Raw genomic sequence first — 20,098 nt, 5'->3', positions numbered from 1 at the left:
TGGAAATTAGCTAATTTGATCATTTACATATGTCCAATTAAAATTAGCATTTCACAATGCCACATTTTTGAATGTGTCCAGGGTACCGAGGTTAAACACGAGACTCATTTTGAGTGAAGTGTGCTTTGGTGCCCCACAGCAATTGGTTATTCTTTGAGGGACGAAACTAACCCGCTTTCTGATTGGTCCTAAACATTTTCCATACCTAAAACTTCCTGTTTCCTTGTTTTTGTATTTTAAACACATGATTCACGGAGGGGAAAAGGTTTGCGTTGACATCAAGATGTCATCAAGGAGCAGCTACAGTCGTGTCTTACTTGTGTCAGTTATGCTAATTGTTTCTGTACATTGTGAGTTTCATACTTTGGCACATTTAAAACCTCAGGCAAACGACAAGACACAGGGAAGAGCAGTAGTCGAACTTCTCAAACGTCTAATGGGAAGCAGATCTCGAGAGTTCATTGTATTAGTCAATAGATCTCTTTCCAATGACAGTCTGGATGTGTGCGAGCTCAGATCTGCTAAAAACAATAAAATCGTTGCTACAGGCAGCACGGGTGTTGCTGTTGCTTCTGGAATCTACAACTACTTGAAATATTTTTGTAACTGTCACGTATCCTGGTCAGGTAACCAGTTAAATATTCCACATCCTCTGCCCCAGCTCACCGGCGTGCTGCGCATCAGCACTCAGCACAGGTAGGTGCACGAGATAGCGTGTGAGCCATTGTAATTAATGCAAAAGGAATGGTCTACAATGTTGTGGCATGTCTCAAACATAGCTTTTTGCGGGAGTTCATACAAGTCATGAAGTGTAGCCTATGGTTACTAAATCACAATGCAATGTTAGGTTATAGTAAGACCGTAGTTCAGGTCTTTATCACCACAAAGTGTAAATGTACTTGTGTTTTTATTTATTTACACATCCCTTGTGCATGCACAGCTGCTAAATTGTGTGTTTCATGCTTCAACTGTGCATGTTAATCTTTCGAGTATGACCCATGTGTTCTGGCATGGGGGTGTGTGTGTGAAAATTGTACCATTGTTCCTTTAGTTCCTTGTTTATTGCAAGAGCCGTGGACACTTGCTACGCGGTCGGCTTTTGAAAGCAGGCTTCAATTATCTGCAGTGCATTAGCCATGCCTCAGCACACTCCAGCTATGTCATGTGCACAGTAGTTAGATTGTAAACTGCATGACAAGCATGGGACCGTTTTCCCATGATTACCCTACAGTCAATTACAATATCTTGCCTTAGAGAAATTTCAGCAACATTTGGTTTAGTCTAAACTTAGAAAAAGCCAAAGATATGTCATTACATCAATAGTGGTAAATTAAATTAAATGTTGACCTTCGTTAATTGATTGCATTGGTTTTGGCATGGGGTCTTGCTAATTTGCTTTAGTTCTCAGAAATGTAATTTAATTAATGATTGTGTTGACACTTTTAGTGTACCTAAAGATAATGTTTAGCCTACTTGATGTGCAGCAATTTTCATGTAATTTCTTGAACTTTCTCTCAGATTCCGGTACTACCAAAATGTATGTACTGTGAGCTATTCCACTGTGTGGTGGGACTGGCCACGATGGCAAAGGGAAATCGACTGGATGGCACTTAATGGCATCAATCTTCCATTGGCATTTACTGGACAGGAGGCCTTATGGCAAGAGGTAGACCCCACCGCACTACGTCCATAAATGTTGTGGTTTATCATCCAACATTCACATAACTATTTATTTAATAACACTTTCATTAACCAGACATGAGACTTGTCAATGGAAACATCTGGTTGTATCCTATTGCTTTTATGGACCAGGTGTATCGATCGCTGGGTTTGAACCAGACTGAAATCGACCACTTCTTCTCTGGTCCTGCTTTCCTTGCTTGGAACCGTATGGGGAATCTGTTCCAGTGGGGTGGACCCATACCACAGTCCTGGCACGTGAAGCAGCTCTTCCTCCAAGTACGAGCATTTTGATTGGTTCACATCATAGAAGCCCCACCCACAGCCAAGCGCACACATGCCAAAGTCAAATATCTCATATGAGTTGTATAACAAACTTTTGTTTATCTCTTTTGTACATTTTAGTTTAAAATCCTAGAGCGAATGAGGTCCTTTGGTATGATTCCTGTCCTACCTGCCTTCTCGGGGAACGTGCCTACGGGCATCACCAGGTAGAGCTCCTTAAACGGTGGAATTTCACACATTAAATGCTTCATTCTCTGTGTGTTATGATATAATTGTATATCATTCCTAATAACATAAGCACTACCTTTTTGCTTATTAGGTTGTTTCCAACTGCAAATGTGACCAAACTAGGGCCCTGGAGTCATTTCAACTGCAGCTACTCTTGTGCCTACATCCTGGATCCCCGTGACCCCCTTTTTCTTCAAATTGGCTCTTTGTTCTTGTCGCAAGTCATGAAGCAGTTTGGGACAGATCACATATACAATACAGACACCTTCAATGAGATGACTCCACCCTCTTCTGATCCTACCTATCTGTCCGCCGTCAGCCGTTCTGTCTTTGCTTCTATGACCTCAGGTAAGAACACTGAAACATCAGAATCAAAGTACAGTACTTAACTGAGTACAATTGGAGGTTTCCCAAGTCAAATAAATGTTGTCACTTTTTAATTTGTAATTTTATTTAGACCTAACCTAATGCACGGGGACATGCTAGCTTGGTGTTACCGTCATATTTTATGCTCACTTTAGCCATATAAGTGCAGAAAAAAAACCATTTTAATGCGAAGATAATAACCCTGAAATATTCAAACCGGTATAACCCACTGTTGACCTGTCTATAGGTGTAACTCAGACAGCCCTCTCGACCCCTGTCTATATTTTCCAGCCATGTCAAGACCTCTGCCTTTCTTTTCCCTCACCCAAATCCTTTTTTTGTCTGCAGTGGATCCCCAAGCCATTTGGCTCATGCAGGGCTGGCTATTCTTCAGTGATGCATCTTTCTGGAAACCTTCCCAGATTCAGGCCCTTCTGAATGGGGTGCCAATTGGACGGATGATAGTACTGGACTTGTTTGCGGAATCCACGCCAATTTTTTCCTACACCAAGTCCTTCTTCGGACAGCCGTTCATTTGGTGCATGCTCAACAACTTTGGAGGCAACAGTGGGCTCTTTGGCACAGTGGACAGCATCAACTTTGGGCCGTTCGAGGCCCTCAACTTCCCCAACTCCACCCTGGTTGGTCTCGGTCTGACACCTGAGGGCATTGAGCAGAACCCTGTAGTCTACGAGCTGATGAGCGAACTGGCTTGGCGCAAACAGCCCGTCAACCTGGCCAAGTGGGTGTCACTGTACGCAACCCGTCGCTATGGCAGCACTCATGAGAACCTGGCGGCTGCTTGGAAGCTCCTCTTCAGAAGCATCTACAACTGCACTGTCCCAAACTACAGGAACCATAACCACAGTCCATTGGTGCGCCGGCCTTCATTACGCATGAACACAGAAGTTTGGTATAACCGTACGGACCTCTACGAGGCCTGGAGACTGCTGTATCAGGCTGCGCCCCCCCTTATGTCCAAGGAGACGTTTCGATATGATCTGGTGGACATTACCAGACAGGCCATGGAGGTCCTTACCACAGAGTTCTATATCGATATAAAAAACGCCTACCAGGGTCAGAAGTTGCCGGAACTACTTACAGCTGGCGGTGTTCTGGTGTACGACCTACTCCCAGAGTTGAACCGCCTTCTGTCAAGTGACAGTAACTTCCTGCTTGGAACATGGCTGGAACGAGCACGCTCCCTGGCCTTGAATGAAGCAGAGGCACAGCTTTATGACATGAATGCTAGGAACCAGATCACCCTGTGGGGTCCTGATGGCAACATACTGGACTATGCTAACAAAGAGTGGGGTGGTCTGATGGAGGACTACTATTCCCAGCGCTGGAGTCTGTTTGTCAACACCTTAGTGGAGTGCCTAGACAGGGGAAGACCCTTCAGACAAGATTCTTTTAACAAGGCTGTCTTCCAGGTTGAGAAAGGCTTTGTTTTCAATGGCAGGAAATACCCATCCAAACCTCATGGGGATACCTATGAGATTGCTACCAGAATATTCCTCAAATATTACCCACAGGCCTTGAAGAGACTATAGTGAGTTTACAGTCAGACTATCTCATGTCACAGCAAGAAGAATGTTTCCCCTCCTCCCAATAGGTCTGCGGTGGAAATGCATCATAGAAGGACAATCTCTTTTCGGATAGTAAAAATGTGGCAAGTTGACTTTTAAGCACATTGTACACTTCACTATGAGGAAGAGTTTGATTTGTGAATTACAAATCACAATAGGCCATCACAATATTGACTAACTTGGTATAGACTACTCTAAGGAACACAGCATTAGGTTGCACATTGTCCAGGAAGGTTTTTTGAAAGACGGTTGCAAAAGAGAGCGGTAAACCTTTTAAATGAATCACCTTTTCTTTTTTTACTTTAATGCCTGCATTTAAAATGTTCCTTCCCATCTACACAGAATGCACCCTATTAACAAATGTAATATTATATTAACAAAATATCTGGTATAAAAAGAAGATGGTTCATTCAAACATTTTATTTCAGATGCACAAGATCATGGCAACATGTACTGTCATGTGCATAAATGTAAACCTCTGAGTAAATGTACATTACAATAGTTTGGTACTTGGCTAAACATGTATTGCATACATTGACATCTTGGAAGTCTTTGACTCATCATAATCACCCCTGGTATTTAATGTTGAGCTTTCACTCTCTCAAGCTGATACTACATTGTGATAATACACCCATGAAACATTTGAATGTAACTAAACTGCTCTTAATTATTCTGAGACAGTATGGGATTAAAAAGGTAAATTATATTCAAGGTTTCTTCAGTTAGTGTTTTCAGGGCCAAATGTCAATACTGCATTGCCGCCATCCTTTTGATTGGTCTATGACTATGTTCATAAGAAACTCCTGAAATGTACATGTTTTTACAGGCATGTAGGCGAATTACTTGTAAATAGATGTTTTCCATCCGAGTTCTTTGTAACTAAAACCTTCTAATGTGTAGTTTTAAATGTGGGAAATGTTATACTGAACTACACTATATTTCCACAATACAATGTATCTGTCAATGACTTCAACACAACTAGAAAAGGTACTGTGTGCAATGGGATGTGGAAATCTGAACAATGATTTTGAATAAATGCTATTTTTGTATTTTGATAAATTAATCAAATACGTCTTATTTTATGTACTTGCCTATGCTCTAATTTTCATGTAACACTCTTCCATATGTTTCTAAATTCAAGCAATGTCATCAACTTGTTTGATAGTACACGTGACCTCAAATTTGATTTGCTTAGAGTTACATTAGGCCTATATGTTTAAACTTTAGGGCCAGGGTTAAACAGTCAGTACAATCCACATTCTCCCTGGCCATTCTTGTATGAAAGTAATTTAATCAGTAGGCTACAAAGGATTCTTCCATCAGAGCTCCAAGCTGGCTAACAAGGTAGCCAATTTGTTGGCCTCGGGTGTTCTTCGCATCTTCTCGTCTATTTACATTTCTAAAGACTGATAGCAGTGATTCGTTCAAGTCTCTTGAACGAAATTGGAAACTAACATTCACTGCAGTGTACACTTAACAGACTGGCAGGGTCCGTTGATTAGTTGAGACTCAATTTTCTTTGTTACTAGAATCAAATCTTGAATCTGAAACTCGAACATGATGAAACTTATCGTTAAAGAAGAGGATGGTCGCAATTTTCTTTTTGATTTGGGTAAGATTTTATGACATATTTCTTTTTAAAGTCTGATAAAGAATGGTAGGCCTACCTCGGTCCATGTTAACGTAATGTATAAAGACTATAAACCTGGCGGCCACGGCATGGGGCATTGATTGTACCGGTTAAATCGAATGAGAACGCGCTAGCCTAAATCATTTGATAAAAATTTGGAAGTCATTCATACACGTAGGACATCTGAAGCGTAACGTCAGCTTTACGTGTTGTATTGTATTATTTTTGTTTGGCAGTATGAAGAAAGATGATCATGTTCACGGTGAGTGGGAAGGGAGAACATCTACAGTTCTCAGATCGTGCCCTTAAGGGCCATATAGGCAGGCCAGGAGATAGGAAACTAATTAATTGAGTGGATTATAATTGATGGTCTATGATTGATGGTTGATTTGAACTAAACATGGTTGTTCTTAATGTAGGAAAGAGCTGTGGGAAGGCCCCTTCTACGAACGGGGAACCAGACTTGAAAAAGTCCAAAGCAAGACCACTTCGCGGGAAAAGATTCGACCAATCAGGACATCTGAAAGTACACAATAGACAAGAGGGGGAGATATTAACTAATGAATGTGTGCAATGTGGTAAATGTTTTGCTATGCCAGGTTACTTAAAACTACACATGAACATTCACTTACCTGAGAAACCCTTCAAATGTTCTTTACGTGGAAAGGGATATAGTAGTAAAGGCATGTTAAAATCACATATGAAAGATCATATGTCTGTGACAGAAAAAAAGGGCAGGGCAGGACTTCGCTCATTTTGGCAACATGCAAAAACATCAGCGTATACACACTGGAGAGAAATCTTTTAGATGCCTAGACTGTGGTCGTAGCTTTTCCAGATCACATCATTTTGAATTGCAGAAGAGAATACACATTGTGGAAAGGCCGTATGTAGGCTTGGTGTGTGGAAAGGATTTTTCAAGAGCAGACAGCTTGCATTTACACCAGCGACTGCATAGATTAGACAAGCAATTCTTCTGTTCTGAATGTGACAAAGCCTTTTACACATTAGGAAGTCTAACAGTACATGAGAGAACTCACACTGGAGTTAAACCGTATCCGTGTTCTGTGTGTGTAAGAAGGTTTAACTCTTCAACTCACATGAAGAATCACATGGGGACTCATACTGCAGTAAGACCTTATCATTGCTCTGAATGTGCGAAAAGCTATATTACATCATCTGCCCTTCAAATACATCAGATGAAACACATACACAATTCTACAGTTGTGGTAGAGGACCTTTCAATCCTTAAACAGGTCTATTTGTGAAGCCTAAGTGTCACACCAACATTTTTATTGTATCTTTAAATTAGATGCTAGATGTTCCAGTGACTGGTAGTCTATTATGTTGGAATGTTTCCTTTCTTAGGCCTACTGTAATTTTTTTAACTTTATGATGGGTGTTCCCAGATGATTTGACTTTGACTATTTATGTATGCGGTGAAATAAACAATCAACAAACTAAAAATGACTGCGATTATGAATTTGTCTACTCAAGAACAGGATTAGGCCTAGCCTACATAAAGTTAAAAACGTCTTATATGGTTTTTAATGGGAGTTGGCAAACCAGTGCATTTTGACTGGACCAGAGTGTGTCAGATGTATGCTAAAATTACAGGATTGAGTAAAAAAAATGAATGAATTGAAATGAATCACAGACATCACATGTTGAAAAGGTGATAAACTAAAATTGATTAGACTACATTTCCCAGATATCCTAAATATTTTCCAACCAATGAGCAGTCTGTTTACCATGTTCGTGCAGCTTTTTCCTGCCTACTGCCAAAGCTATCTATTTGACAGGTCAGATAGCGTTGGCTAAATGACCGTGATTAGAACGAAATCGTAAGAATGTTAATAAGATCATTATAATGTAGTATGTATTGTGCTTGTATTTACATTTGCGACGTGCTTCAAAATCCCTGGTTTGCATACGAGTAAGTTAACTATACAGAGCTAGCGTAGCTAGCTAGCAATTTGGACCTATACATACATGTACTACATAGCTAACTAGCTAGTTACCTTGATCAGAGGCAAGTTAGCTAGCAATAGTAAACGCAGAACAACGATATCCCACATCGCCAGGCAATATACTTGAAATGCACAGTATGGAGCTAGCTAGCTAACAGTAATATACCAAGCTAGATGGTTGGCATCGGGAGGGACTTCTGGTTTCTGAATCCCTTTCTTAGCAGTGCTTTGTAACGTTTTTAGCTACTTCGCCACTTGTTTGAGATGTTATTTACATCTTTTATCAGTTTTAGCGGTACTTTACCCCATGCCGACGATGGTCTAATACCAGTAAACTGTGATTAGAAGACTGACATTATTTTTGAATGTTTGTAAGCGAGCCTATCCTGAAATATATAACAGACAGTACTAGTAGTAGCTAGCTAGTTTGTTTAGAGGTCAATCTCAGGTGGTTGGTCTACTAGCATTAACTGACTAGGTTGTGAACTGTTTACAATACTGATTTCCTGCTGACTCTTTTCCCCATTTAGACACTGAATCAAGTGTTCCTGTCCAGTTGCTACCATGTCCATGTTCAGCACAGGTATACTGGTGCTCACCTCACCTCTGCACACCCTCCCCCTGCGCATTGCTCCAGTTCTTAGCTCTGCTGCACAGGTAGTGGAGCGCACCCTCTATGTCCACCTTCACCCAGGCCTTAACCTGAGCAGTGGCAGCCAGCCCCGACCTGTCTTCATCCCCCCTGTAGTGGATCTTACCAGCCTTATTACCCGCCTCTACAGCAATGCAGCAGATGTCTGTGGGCACCTAGATATCCGTGTGCTGCTCACCAATGTCCGCAGCCAGGCTGGTTCTTCAAGCACCGGAGGTTCAAGTGGCCCCTTTCCAACTCCTCAGCTCCTCTCCCAGTCCCCAGAGGTGGTACTGACAGATTTCCCTCTACAAGACCCTGGTCAGTCCTTGCTTGTGTCCCAGTGTTTGCAGAAGTACGCCGGGCACTGTTACGTCTGTAACCCTGGGTTGGCCTCGGTGCTGCTTCAACCCGAGCTGCAGAAACTGCAGAAGGAGGAGGAGATGGGGCAGGTGGAAGGGGAGGGACACAAGGACTGCGAGATGAAGTTGGAACCTATGGAGATCTACAGTGATGTGGTGGTTGGGGGAACATTTGACCGCCTTCATGGTGCACACAAGACTCTGCTAAACATCTCGTGCCTTTTGGCGAACAGGCGATTCCTTATTGGTGTGTGTGACCAGGAGTTACTGAAAAGTAAGTGGATTCAATTAGTTGTAGCTAAAACAGTGAACTAGTCAAACTTGGGAAGATGGGCATTATCAGTTCTTTGTATATCTATATGTTTCTCTTTCTGGGTAAGTCTTAGCATATTTACACAACACAAGGTACTTGGTACTATAATGTCTTGTTAATAACCCAGAGAACAATTATGTATTTATCTAAATATATTTAAAACTAAATGCTAATCTCTAAATTGAGTTGCCTTTTTCCTGACATTCTCCTCTCCTCCTCCTTCTGGTCGTAGAGAAGGTTCTGAAGGAGCTGATCGAACCCTACACCCTGAGGGTCCAGCGGCTCAGAGAGTTCCTGTTGGATGTCAAACCTTCGCTGCAGTATGAGATTGTACCCCTGTCGGACCCTTTTGGACCCTCCGTGGTCGACACTCAGCTGCAGTGCATCATAGTCAGCGAGGAGACCAGGAAAGGAGGCGAGGCAGTGAATAGGAAACGCCTTGAAAATGTAAGATGGCCGATGTGTCTTGTCACTTCAGTGTAACTCATTGTGATGTCTTCAAGTTAATCATAAAGGTTTCAGGATGGTGTTCATTGTTAGCATTTCACTGTCTTTTTGAGACTATAGCAGTCTGGGCCCATTGAGCACGAGCTAAGGGATCTTTGAACTAGTAGCCAAGAAAAGCTTGTGGAAGATGTCAATTATTATGGGAAACATCCTCAGTGGTGTGCTGTAATGTGTTGGATTAGATCAAACTTTATTTATCCTCGAAGGGAAATTCACATATCACAGCAACACCAATAAAATGTACATCAAAAAGATGAATATAATCAATAATCCAAGTATGCACAGTAATAGTCAAAGAATTCACAGTGAAGATGCAAGTATACACAGTATTGTTGCAAGAATACACAGTAATAATACAAGTTGACTTGCACACCTACACTAACTGATGACTCGTTTGTGTGTTGGTGGGTGTGTGTGTGTGTAATATTTCAGTGTTGTTTAGATCTGGTTCTGTTTTAACCATGTGTAGTTTGGAGCAAACCAACACAATTTGTTTTACATTTGTTTTACCAAACTCCAGGGGCTTCCAGGGCTGGTATTACACGAGATCCAGCTACTGAAGGATGCTCACCACACCGAGACCGAGGAGGAAAAGATCAGCTCATCCAGCCTTCGCTCGCGCCTCTTAGGCACCCTCCTCAGAGCCCCAAAGGTATGCCCATTTCCATCTTTCATACCAACCTTTGCTACCATCCCAATTTAGCATATCTTGATGGATGCAGCTATTAGGAAGCAGTGTGTATCTTTCTAAGGAGGCCATCTCATACACCCCTTTTCCGTATCCCTGGTCCCTCTTGACTCAGGACATGCCCCATCTCCCAGCTGTACCCTATGTGATTGGCCTGACGGGGGTGAGCGGCGGTGGGAAGAGCTCCATTGCCAGGCGTATGGAGGCCCTGGGAGCGGCTTACATCGACAGCGACCAGCTCGGCCATGAAACGTACCGTCCAGGGGCGAGAGCCTACCACAGGGTGGTGGAAGAGTTTGGCACTGGTGAGGGAATGTCTCTTTGTTTGGTGCACTGTTTGAAGGTCTCCTGGGTCAGTTCACACTTAGTGTGATTACAGTGTTTCCCACAGAAGGTGATTATATTTGGGGCGGTAGGCAGGGGCGGAGCCAGACATTGTAAACATCTGAATTTCACTGTTTGAATTTGAAAAAGTCTGTGGGAGAGAATCTGTTTACATTGTTGGGGGGGAATTTTCCTCAAGTTGATATAAACCAACTGAAAGTAATGCATAAGATGTTCATACAGAAATAGCCTGTTTAAATAAAGCTTCACTTTTCATTTCAGATGTTCTAAATGAAGATAAAACTATCAATAGACGAATTCTAGGAAGAAAAGTATTTGGAAACAAGGTAATGCAGGTCATAAACTGTATTTCCATTTGTATTTGCACAGATTTAGGAGATATGTTTCTGATGTTAAGGATGTCACTGTATTTGTAGGACAGGCTGAAAGCACTTACGGACATTGTGTGGCCTGAGATAGCACTTCTGGTCAAGGACAGAATCAAAGAAGCTGGAGATCAAGGTATGTCATTGGAAGCTGTGGATCGATGTTTCTGTGGATTGGCCTACATGTGCAGTAGGGTGGATATGTTAGCTGCTATGTTGGATGGAGTTGACTGCTTGACATTCACACAGCTACAGTGGCCGTGAATGTGTCTAAATATATAATATAATTTATTCATGTACTAATTATAAGTGTATCTCCATGTGACCCATGATTTCGTCCTACCCAGGTAAACGGGTGTGTGTGGTAGATGCGGCGGTTCTGCTGGAGGCTGGTTGGACAGACATTGTCCACGAGGTCTGGGTCACTGTAATCCCTGTAGAGGAGGTAATAACATATGTTACATCTCTGGCCCGGTCTGTCCAAATTTTAAAGGACATTTTCATGGAAGGGTTCAGGAAATGCCAACATTCTTGTTTTTGTATCCAATAAGACAATGTTTCTTTTCTGCTCACCAGTCCAAAAATGGTCTTGCCACCAACCTCGTCTTGTGAATGTTGCTGTCGATGTTAAACTATGTCCAATAGTTACACCCTCTGACACAGAGGCACAATTGTTTCAATTTGTTATTGGAAGAAATGCGAGCTAATGAGATGCATTTGTTCTTAAATTTTCATATCATCAAATATTTGACTCCATACCCTGGTTTTCCCACGTCAGTTACCAAACCCCTCTCTAACTTTCCCACTTCCCTACCAGGCAGTGCTGCGAATCACAGAGCGGGACGGCTTGCCAAAGGAAGATGCAGAGCGCAGACTACAGAGCCAGTGGTCCAATGCGCGCCAGGTGGAGCAGGCTAATGTTGTGCTGTGCACACTGTGGGAGCCAGAGGTCACCCAGAGACAGGTGAGAGCCCAGCCACGGCCTTGAACTGCAACTGAAGCATTAATCACATTTACTATGGCTACTCCATGCAATGTGATTTGTGGTTGTACAAACCAGTCATTGTAAACAGAGCGTAAACACCATTTATTTTTATTTTTTTCATTCGTAAGGTACAAAAGGCCTGGAATCTTCTCCAGGAGAGAATCCTTCAGAGACAAGAAGAGGCCAAGTCACCGTCATAAATTGTGGCCAAAAATGTTTCAGAACACACCCACACACCTGAGTCATGCAGCCCCAAGTGAAAGACATAAACCTGTCCCTGCCAACCAAGGGATGAAATGTCACAAATGACAGACTGAATCATATTCATCATCATTTAGTAGCGATGGCCGTTGAACAGTTGAAACGGCTGACTTGCCGTTCTCGCAAAACCAGGTGGATGTAACTCCAAACAAGACTCGGTGCCTAAATGACTTGTCACAGTAGTTTTTTAAATGTAGTTTGTTTATTAATTTACAATGCTGCATTTGTGAGCTGATTTTAAAAATGAAAATGGCCTGTGGATTTACATGGAAAGTGGTTAATGAGTTTGTACCCTGTTGCTTAAAAATGGATCTGCTTTTATATATAAATCATTGTTTAGGCTGATTATGAAAATCAGACAATCCTTACTATATATTCTGAAGACCAAAAAGCACTGTAAATAAATAATATTTCAGACATCAAAATGAATTAGTTAAAAGCTATCCCACAACTTTCAAGTAAAATAAATGGATCATGATTAATCGGCTATACTTTAACCTTGATTCCAAGGGTTTTTCTCATCCTACTAGCAGATCCAAAGAATGCACAGTTGATAATGAGTCTAGTTTCCTCCAAAAAACGTTAATCTTTTGAACACATAACATTTTGACAAAAATGTTGACTTAATTAAAATGCTGCATGACACAGCTTTGTTCTATCCATGTCGTGGATCCGAGAACAAATGAAATAAATCTAGTGGTATTCTGAAATGCACATACACAATATTTATCACCTTCCCTTCGTGCTTGTTTCCACTAAGTACATTTTGATAATGTTTTAAAACTCAGAAAGGCTATTTTCACCTTTAGAAACATTTAGCGTCGATCAACAGTTGAGACCATACCCAATCCTCCTCTCTGTTAAAGACTTTTCACAGCATTTGTTGTTCAGAGCTCAACAGTTAGTTTGGCTGTAGACAGCGCCCTTCCTCGGTCATTGGTGGCTCTGCACTCGTACACTCCAGAGTCTGCAGGAACCAGGCCAGTCAGGACCAACGCCCACAGGCCATCCTTTTCATACTCAACAGTGACCCTGGCAGACAGCTCAACAGGGATTCCATCGTGGAGCCATTCTACCTGTGGTTCTGGGTGACCTGCCACACGGCACATAGGAAATAAGGAAAAAAAGCAAGTTAATACAGAGTCGTCAGGTGGCTGAGCGGTTAGGGCATCGGGCTAGTAATCTGAAGGTTGCCAGCTGGATTCCCAGCCGGGTGACATTACGTTGTGTCCACTTCACCCTACTTACCTTGGGCAGTACTTACTGTAAATCATTCTGGATAAGAGCATCTGCCAAAGTACTAAATGTAAATGAGCATGCTACATGGAAAAGAACAATGAATCTATCCAGTGTCACATGAAGACCATGCACATGTTTGTGTTTTCTTGCTGTTATAGCTGTTAGGTTCATGACATTTTATGTTGCAGAAGAAGCTGGCGAGGCATAATTAAGCATGAACCGTCTGATCAAAAAGACACAGGACCTTACCCTGAATGTGGCTGGCCAGGCGGGCAGTGGCACCACTGGGTAAGGTGGTGTCCTTTAGGACCTGGTCAAAGTAAGGCTCCTTCTCTAGCTTCTTCTCCAAAGACTGGATTGCCAGCTTTGCTTTGGGACCCCAGCTAGGTTCTGTATAAGGATTTGAAGAACACTGTAGGTTGTAATACAATCACCAACCCAGATGAAGCTGACCAGGTCCTAAAAACATATATCCGATTGTGTAAGAGTAAGTTCATGTTTCTCACCCTCCTCAGAGTTGCAAGGAGGATATGGCTTGCTGGAAAGGTGGGCCATACGTTGTAGTGCCAGAACAGCTTTACCTGTTTTCTGTAGTAGGAGGTAAGCAAAATTCACTGAATGGACTATACCAAGCAACTCTGATTTTGTATCACAAATCAGTCAAATGTATTTATCTAGGTGAGGTACCCTCCATTTGCGCCTGGCCAGGAAGTGTTTCATCTTGTCTTTTTTGAGGGACTTAGTGGGTCGGCGGATCAGGGAGGTGAAGGAAACCAACCAATGGTGGGCCAGAGCCTCGTCACATGACAGTCGACATCTAGACATTATGAGGAAGGAAAATACAAGTATGCCATTTGTAAATGTACTTTGGTCTCTTGCCAACATACCCTTATGTATCAACACTCAAGTAGTAACACCAACCTTATGTCCTTCTTGAGAAGGGAGCCAATGAAGTCTTTTGCCTGGTCAGAGATGTCCTCAAAACTGTCTTCGTCAAACTTGTAGCAAGCAGCCGTCACTTGAGCCAAGGTCTCTGCATCACTGTTACCCTGGAATGGGGACTCACCACTCAACCTATGACAGGAGAGGCTAGATCTAGTATACTGTAAAGGCCTGTGTTCTATACACATCCTCCCTTTGCCACAAGAGTTGGATTGTTATAAGGCAGTATTAGAGCAAGTTCATACGTTTCTCTGAATAAACATGACTCACAAGACAAAGCAAATCACTCCAATGCTCCACATGTCTGTTTTCTGGCTGACTGGTTCATAATTGATGACCTCAGGGGCCACAAACTCTGGAGTTCCATGCAACACCGTTAGTGGAACACCAGGCTCTATAACAGACAGGTGACAAATCCAAGATTCAAATTGTACAATACTATAAACTACGCCCAACATATGAAACAACAATTGGATATTGACCTTGTTTAATAAATCTTTCCTTCAGATATTCAATGGTCAAAATGTAAAATCTTACAGGCTTTCTCCAAACTTCCACACTACCAGTGCATTATGAAAATGTAATTCATGATAATATACAAACTAGAAAAGGTTATCTTTCTGTACCACAAACACTGACCAACCTAGTCTACGGGCCAAGCCAAAATCAATGATCTTGATACGGGTTCCAGTGGTGTCCACACACACGATGTTCTCAGGCTTAAGGTCCAGATGGATGATATTCTGCTTGTGAACATACTGGATACCCTCCAGGAGCTGCTGCATGTAGCGAGCACATGTGAATTCATTGTATTCGTAGTTTTCGTCCACAATGCGTTCAAACAGCTCTCCGCCGGCAATGCTGAGGAGACAGACACACAGAGCCTATTCCAGAGCTCCCATGACACGGCTGAAAACAACTGGTATGTTCACAGTAGTAGATTTTTCTTATGGGGCCTGAAGGTGAAGAAAGGTTCAAGTAAAAGGACAGACGATTATTCTTTTACAGTTCATCTTTGGAGAGAAGAGGTATTAGAATCACCTCCTCGAACAGAAACTCAAGGCACATGACCTTGCGGGTGAAGGTAGGGAAGACGCCCCATTTTCTGGTTGACAACGGTGAGATCGATGATGCATTTCTTTGGATTTCCAGTGTAAACGACTAAAAGTTTGAGTTAACCATACTCACTACTCCAACACCATGACAATCTCTGAACGGGTGTGGTAAGCCCCCAGGCATTGGACCAGATTGCGGTGGTGGAGACAGTTCATAAGTCCAATTTCTCTGAGTGCTGCAGCTTTTTCCTTGGAACTGCGTCCCTTGTAAAATTTCCCAGCATGCACCTGATCCGTCTTCTTGTGAACCAGACGGAACACCTGTCCATACTTGCCCCTGTTTGAAACCATGAAACCATATTTTGCATAAGACTTAATAGCAGTGTGGGTAAACACACGACAAACTAGTGTGCCGAAAATGTCTGTTTTATTATGTTAAAGAGACTGACTATGTTGAAAACATATTGAAAGAATGGAATTAACTAATACTTACACCCCCAGCTTCTCATGTATGTTGTAATGGTCTTTTACTTTGTTTTCGGTGTCAACGGTAAAAGTGACGTAAGATTCATGTTCTTCTTTCTTTTCTCCTTCAAATGCAAAACACAGCATCATAATGCACATGGAAGAGTCACTGTGTAAAGTCCAGGGAACATACAGTGAAAGCTAACAGTAAAATACATCACATATCTAACCTTTAGTGGCCATCTTTACGCAGTCAGACATGTTGCTCGGCTCACTGGTCCCCACAGAGTTGGAGGCCCTCACCCTGAAGCGATACTGCCCCAGGGGCTCCAGGCCTGAGCATACCCGATACGAGGTGTTCATACAGTGGGTGGTCAGTTCAGTCCAGTCTCCAGGCTTGTCAGGAACCTCTTGTCTGACTTCTACTATGTAACCAGTGATGGCGCTTCCGCCGTCATAGCTAGGCCCAGTCCAGGAGAGGACCAAAGACTTGGAGGAGAGTTGGGAGATGACGGGGCTGGAGGCTGGGCGATGGGGGCGGTCTGAGGAGGTACATGATCATGCATAGGAATCAGAATCAGAATTCGGTGTATTCGCCATGTCTGTTACACAAACACGGAATTTACTGTGGCAGGAAGGTGCAGAAAATAAACACACACGGATCTTAAATTGAGTACAATAAGAAGAATGATGCTAACATCAGCTAACATCAGTACAATAGTTCTAAGATTCTTAGAACTATTGTACTTTTTTTTCTGAGATTAAGAACTAAACAATTTAAAAATAAACTATTTCAAAAATATAAAATATATAAGAATTTGAATGAGCAGCATAAAGGAGAGGTGACCCAACCATGTCAAATATTATGTTTGGGTTATTACTTGTTTGAAGGGAACTAGATTTTCTCGTCGGCCTTACCTATGACACTGAGAACGACTGTGTGATAAGCACAGCCCCTTCGGTTCCGCACCACTAGGGTGTAGGAGCCGGTGTCATCTGGACAAGTCTGGGATATCTCCACACAGCTCTCTGTGTCACTACTCTTTACATGGGTCCTTGGTCCATTTACAAGCACCTGTTGAGAGAGAAGTTTAAGCAGTACTTAGCTAGGCCAGGTATACAGACTTTTGCATCATACCTCAATAAAGGAAGTATTATTCCTAGTATTTCCTAGAAGTAATCATTTGAACAGACCCCAATACTGTGTTGTTTTTCCAAGAGCTCATTTAACACCCAAACAGATATACCTTTTCTCTGTTGTGGACCCAGCAGGACACCACAGGAAGACAGAGACTGGTAAAGACACAGTGGAGCCTGGCTGGTTCCCCAACCCTCACCTCCACCTGCTCTTGGGAGTCCTGGAACTCCACTGGAGGACCTGTGCAAGAGGAATTCAGATTTTTCAGCTTGGCAGAAAACATACCTCTGTATGCCTGTGCCTCGTCCAACAATTGTAAATATAGCGGGACAGGTTATCCCTTACTTCTCAGCGTGAGAAATACATGGTGTTGCGTGGGAGGGTGTGAAATGGTTGAAATGGTTGAGTGTCATGGTGAATGCGTGAGACTTGAGAGTCCTGGTGGAACTAGTATGCATTTGGACTTCATGTACACAAATAACTTAGCAGTTTTGTATATCCTAACCAAGAGCACTCCATAATGGATAGGGCAGTGTACTCAACATCTCATCTCATTTTTCACCAGACAGGATGAAGCGGTATTTTGTCACACAGGAAATAGTTGTTTCTCTCACCGTTGTGTAACAAGGAAACACTGAGAGGCTGACTTCCTGCGATAATGCCATTATTTGTGTCATCACTTCCGGCTTCAACTTTGCAATTCGTCAGAGGTTCTTTCACATGAGAATCCTTCAGAGGATGCGTAGGGGTCTGTTCGTTTCCTAAAACGTCATAGAGATACAAACGGAGCAAAGTGAGTTCAATTGAATATAGGCTCAATCTTAAGTAATATCAATAAAATATCCATTACAAAAATGGTGTGTATCTGTGCAGGGGCGCCGTATGGGGGGGAAATTTAGGACGATTCTAAGGACCCCTGACTGACAGGGGCCCAATTTTTTTTTAAACCTAATAGAAATGATAAACTTTTTTTTTTTTTCATGGGGCCCAAAATTCCTGGCGGTGCCCCTGTATTTGTGTCTGTTCAAACATGCATGCTGATGTTTTCATGTTGATAGATAAACACTTTAAATCTCCATTACCCAGACCTTCAGCTAGCATCAGCAAGGAAACATGCACCCTAAATTGTATCTGATCTACATCTTAGCTGAGTGGAATTATAGTTCTTATGTGAGGGTTGTCTTTTATCTTTGTTGGTTGGGTTGTCTTTTATTGAAGTTACAAGTTATTTAAGAGCAGCGGCCAGATGCTTAAAAAAATAAAGGTCTTCTTTGTAGGCAAGATGTTTCTTTTTAGGTGTTTTCCAGTTGCCCTGAAGGTGTAACTTATCTCTTAAGCCATCTGTGTGCCCTTAAACCATCCAAGAGTTTCATTTGCTGTTTGAAATGGCCAGCAGGATTGTTTGGAATGAGGCTTGTGTGATGACTAGCCCTGCCTGTGATTGGAATGCCCAAGTATGACCTCGGGGTCTCAAGGAACGTCTTTGTGGTTTATGGAGACATGAGTAACCATAACAACAGTCTAATTATCTGTTTAGCAATAACTTGCTTCCACTCATGATACTTTGAACTACTGCGACACCATTGCAATGACAAAGCCATGTTATTGTATCCAAGTCTGAGACAGCCATATACTTAAGATATATCATTTACATCATTCATCATTATGTATGTAAGAAATGTCTTACCTTTGGATGCGTTTTTCAGTTTGCTGTTCCCCTGAACATTCCTTGTTTGACCAAGTACATCCTGCGCTCCCCTTTCGACAAACTTGGGGGCGGATGGCTTAAGCACCAGATGAAAAGTTGACACAAAGGTCTTCCGAGGGCTCGGACCACCTTGGTCCATCCTCAGGGTGGAGAGACAGACAAACCCTGGCTAAAGCAACACCAACAACTTCATAAATTACATCCTAAATAGTCTTCTTAAGATGCGTAAAATTTGTGTACACATCCACCTGTTTATATCTGTGAGTAAAATTACTCAAACAATTTTGTTGTCATCAGTTTGTTGAGTTTACTGATCCATGGACGGCTGCAGCACACTACTGAGACCACTACTGATACTCATGCCCACCACAGGAAACTGCTAACTTTATCAGACCCAATTAGGAGGCGAGCCTTCCCCTCTCTCACTACAGAGAGAGCAAGAAAGCGAAAGAGAGAGTGCGAGAGAGTGTGAGACACAAAATAGAAAGTGAAATGGGAAAGGGTGGAGAAGAAATGTAGAAATGTGCTCACCTGAAGAGCTTGTTCACAAAAAATTGAGATACCGCACACTCGTGTCTTCCATTTAATGAGAATACTTTGACAAGACTACAGAGGAAAACACCAGAAAAGACTTCACTAATGCTTTGTGGTTGCAGTTGAGCAAACCTTCAGTGACATGGAATCTTGAAAAACAAGTAGGGCAGCTTTAAAAAAAAGAACTAATAAAAAAAAAGTGGTGAATAAAAAAAAAATATATATACAGTATATGAACGAGACAGTCATTCCTTGGTTATAATGTATGTGGTTATGTGTGATAAATATGAATGTGGCCATATGTCAGAATGACCCGTTCAGGTGTTAGATCATTGGGTACAAGCCCAGACAGAAAGAATGTTGTTTTTCCTTGACTGCTTCTCTAAGGTGTGTCATTTTGTTGTTTCACGACTTCCGCTTATGATATTACAGTAACAGACGGCTCTTCCACATGAACATTAATTTTGTAGTGTCACTTAAGTTGGTGCTTCCCCAATCCTTTTCCCCTTTAAAACCCAGTTAAAATATGTTGGTAAATCAATTAACATGGTGGTGGTAGCTGTACTCAAATCTCAGACTCAACTATTTCACAAGAGCAGTGAAAACAGTAATAAAAGACCATAGATTTCCATTAATGCACAATTACGTGTTCAACGATAAAACTATGTGAATAGCTTTTCAGTTGTTTTTTTCTCTGAAGTATTAAGTCAATCCAGGGAAAACCATAATGAATGACTATATTTATCACTTTAGTCAACAAACATTCTCATTAGGTCTAAAGAGGAAACCAGGCATGGGACACTCTCAAGTAA

General features: G+C 42.0%; 3 protein-coding genes and 1 long non-coding RNA gene across 5 annotated transcripts; 3 read left to right on the top strand and 1 right to left on the bottom strand.

Moving 5' to 3' along the window:
• Window positions 1-231: 231 nt before the first annotated feature.
• Window positions 232-5,210, top strand: naglu (N-acetylglucosaminidase, alpha). Its single transcript, XM_084669309.1, has 6 exons — window positions 232-696; window positions 1,519-1,666; window positions 1,813-1,959; window positions 2,086-2,171; window positions 2,285-2,541; window positions 2,908-5,210. The coding sequence occupies exons 1-6, from the start codon at window positions 245-247 to the stop codon at window positions 4,110-4,112; spliced, it is 2,295 nt and encodes a 764-aa protein (XP_084525435.1). The 5' UTR covers window positions 232-244; the 3' UTR covers window positions 4,113-5,210.
• Window positions 5,211-5,388: 178 nt separating this feature from the next.
• LOC146259612 (uncharacterized) lies at window positions 5,389-7,229 on the top strand. The gene is made up of 3 exons (XR_014729595.1): window positions 5,389-5,760; window positions 6,015-6,040; window positions 6,198-7,229. It is a non-coding gene; the product is annotated as an uncharacterized LOC146259612 (long non-coding RNA).
• Window positions 7,230-7,519: 290 nt separating this feature from the next.
• coasy (CoA synthase) lies at window positions 7,520-12,702 on the top strand. 2 transcript variants are annotated; one of them, XM_084670636.1, is made up of 10 exons: window positions 7,520-7,622; window positions 8,279-9,015; window positions 9,287-9,501; window positions 10,082-10,213; window positions 10,365-10,554; window positions 10,856-10,920; window positions 11,011-11,095; window positions 11,307-11,404; window positions 11,777-11,923; window positions 12,073-12,702. In XM_084670636.1, exons 2-10 carry the CDS (start codon window positions 8,313-8,315, stop codon window positions 12,142-12,144), a joined length of 1,707 nt encoding a protein of 568 aa, XP_084526762.1. In that variant the 5' UTR covers window positions 7,520-7,622; window positions 8,279-8,312; the 3' UTR covers window positions 12,145-12,702. The 2 variants fall into 2 exon arrangements, with proteins under 2 accessions (XP_084526762.1, XP_084526761.1); XM_084670635.1 differs by having other exon boundaries at window positions 7,546-7,714.
• On the bottom strand, window positions 12,023-19,110 carry LOC146259610 (myosin light chain kinase, smooth muscle-like). The gene is made up of 14 exons (XM_084670634.1): window positions 18,732-19,110; window positions 17,659-17,805; window positions 17,154-17,284; window positions 16,825-16,981; window positions 16,137-16,448; window positions 15,935-16,031; window positions 15,575-15,778; window positions 15,030-15,247; window positions 14,657-14,780; window positions 14,366-14,518; window positions 14,132-14,261; window positions 13,951-14,032; window positions 13,694-13,834; window positions 12,023-13,298 (listed from the first exon to the last, which is right to left on the bottom strand). The coding sequence occupies exons 1-14, from the start codon at window positions 18,889-18,891 to the stop codon at window positions 13,093-13,095; spliced, it is 2,262 nt and encodes a 753-aa protein (XP_084526760.1). The 5' UTR covers window positions 18,892-19,110; the 3' UTR covers window positions 12,023-13,092.
• Between the last annotated feature and the right edge of the window lie 988 nt (window positions 19,111-20,098).

The sequence above is a fragment of the Hypomesus nipponensis genome, chromosome 13 (genome assembly GCF_054491055.1).
Source record: "Hypomesus nipponensis isolate SF chromosome 13, ASM5449105v1, whole genome shotgun sequence".
Classification (NCBI taxonomy): Eukaryota; Metazoa; Chordata; class Actinopteri; order Osmeriformes; family Osmeridae; genus Hypomesus; species Hypomesus nipponensis.
Note: the sequence above shows the minus strand (reverse complement) of the source record. Positions and strands in the feature narration are given on the sequence as shown.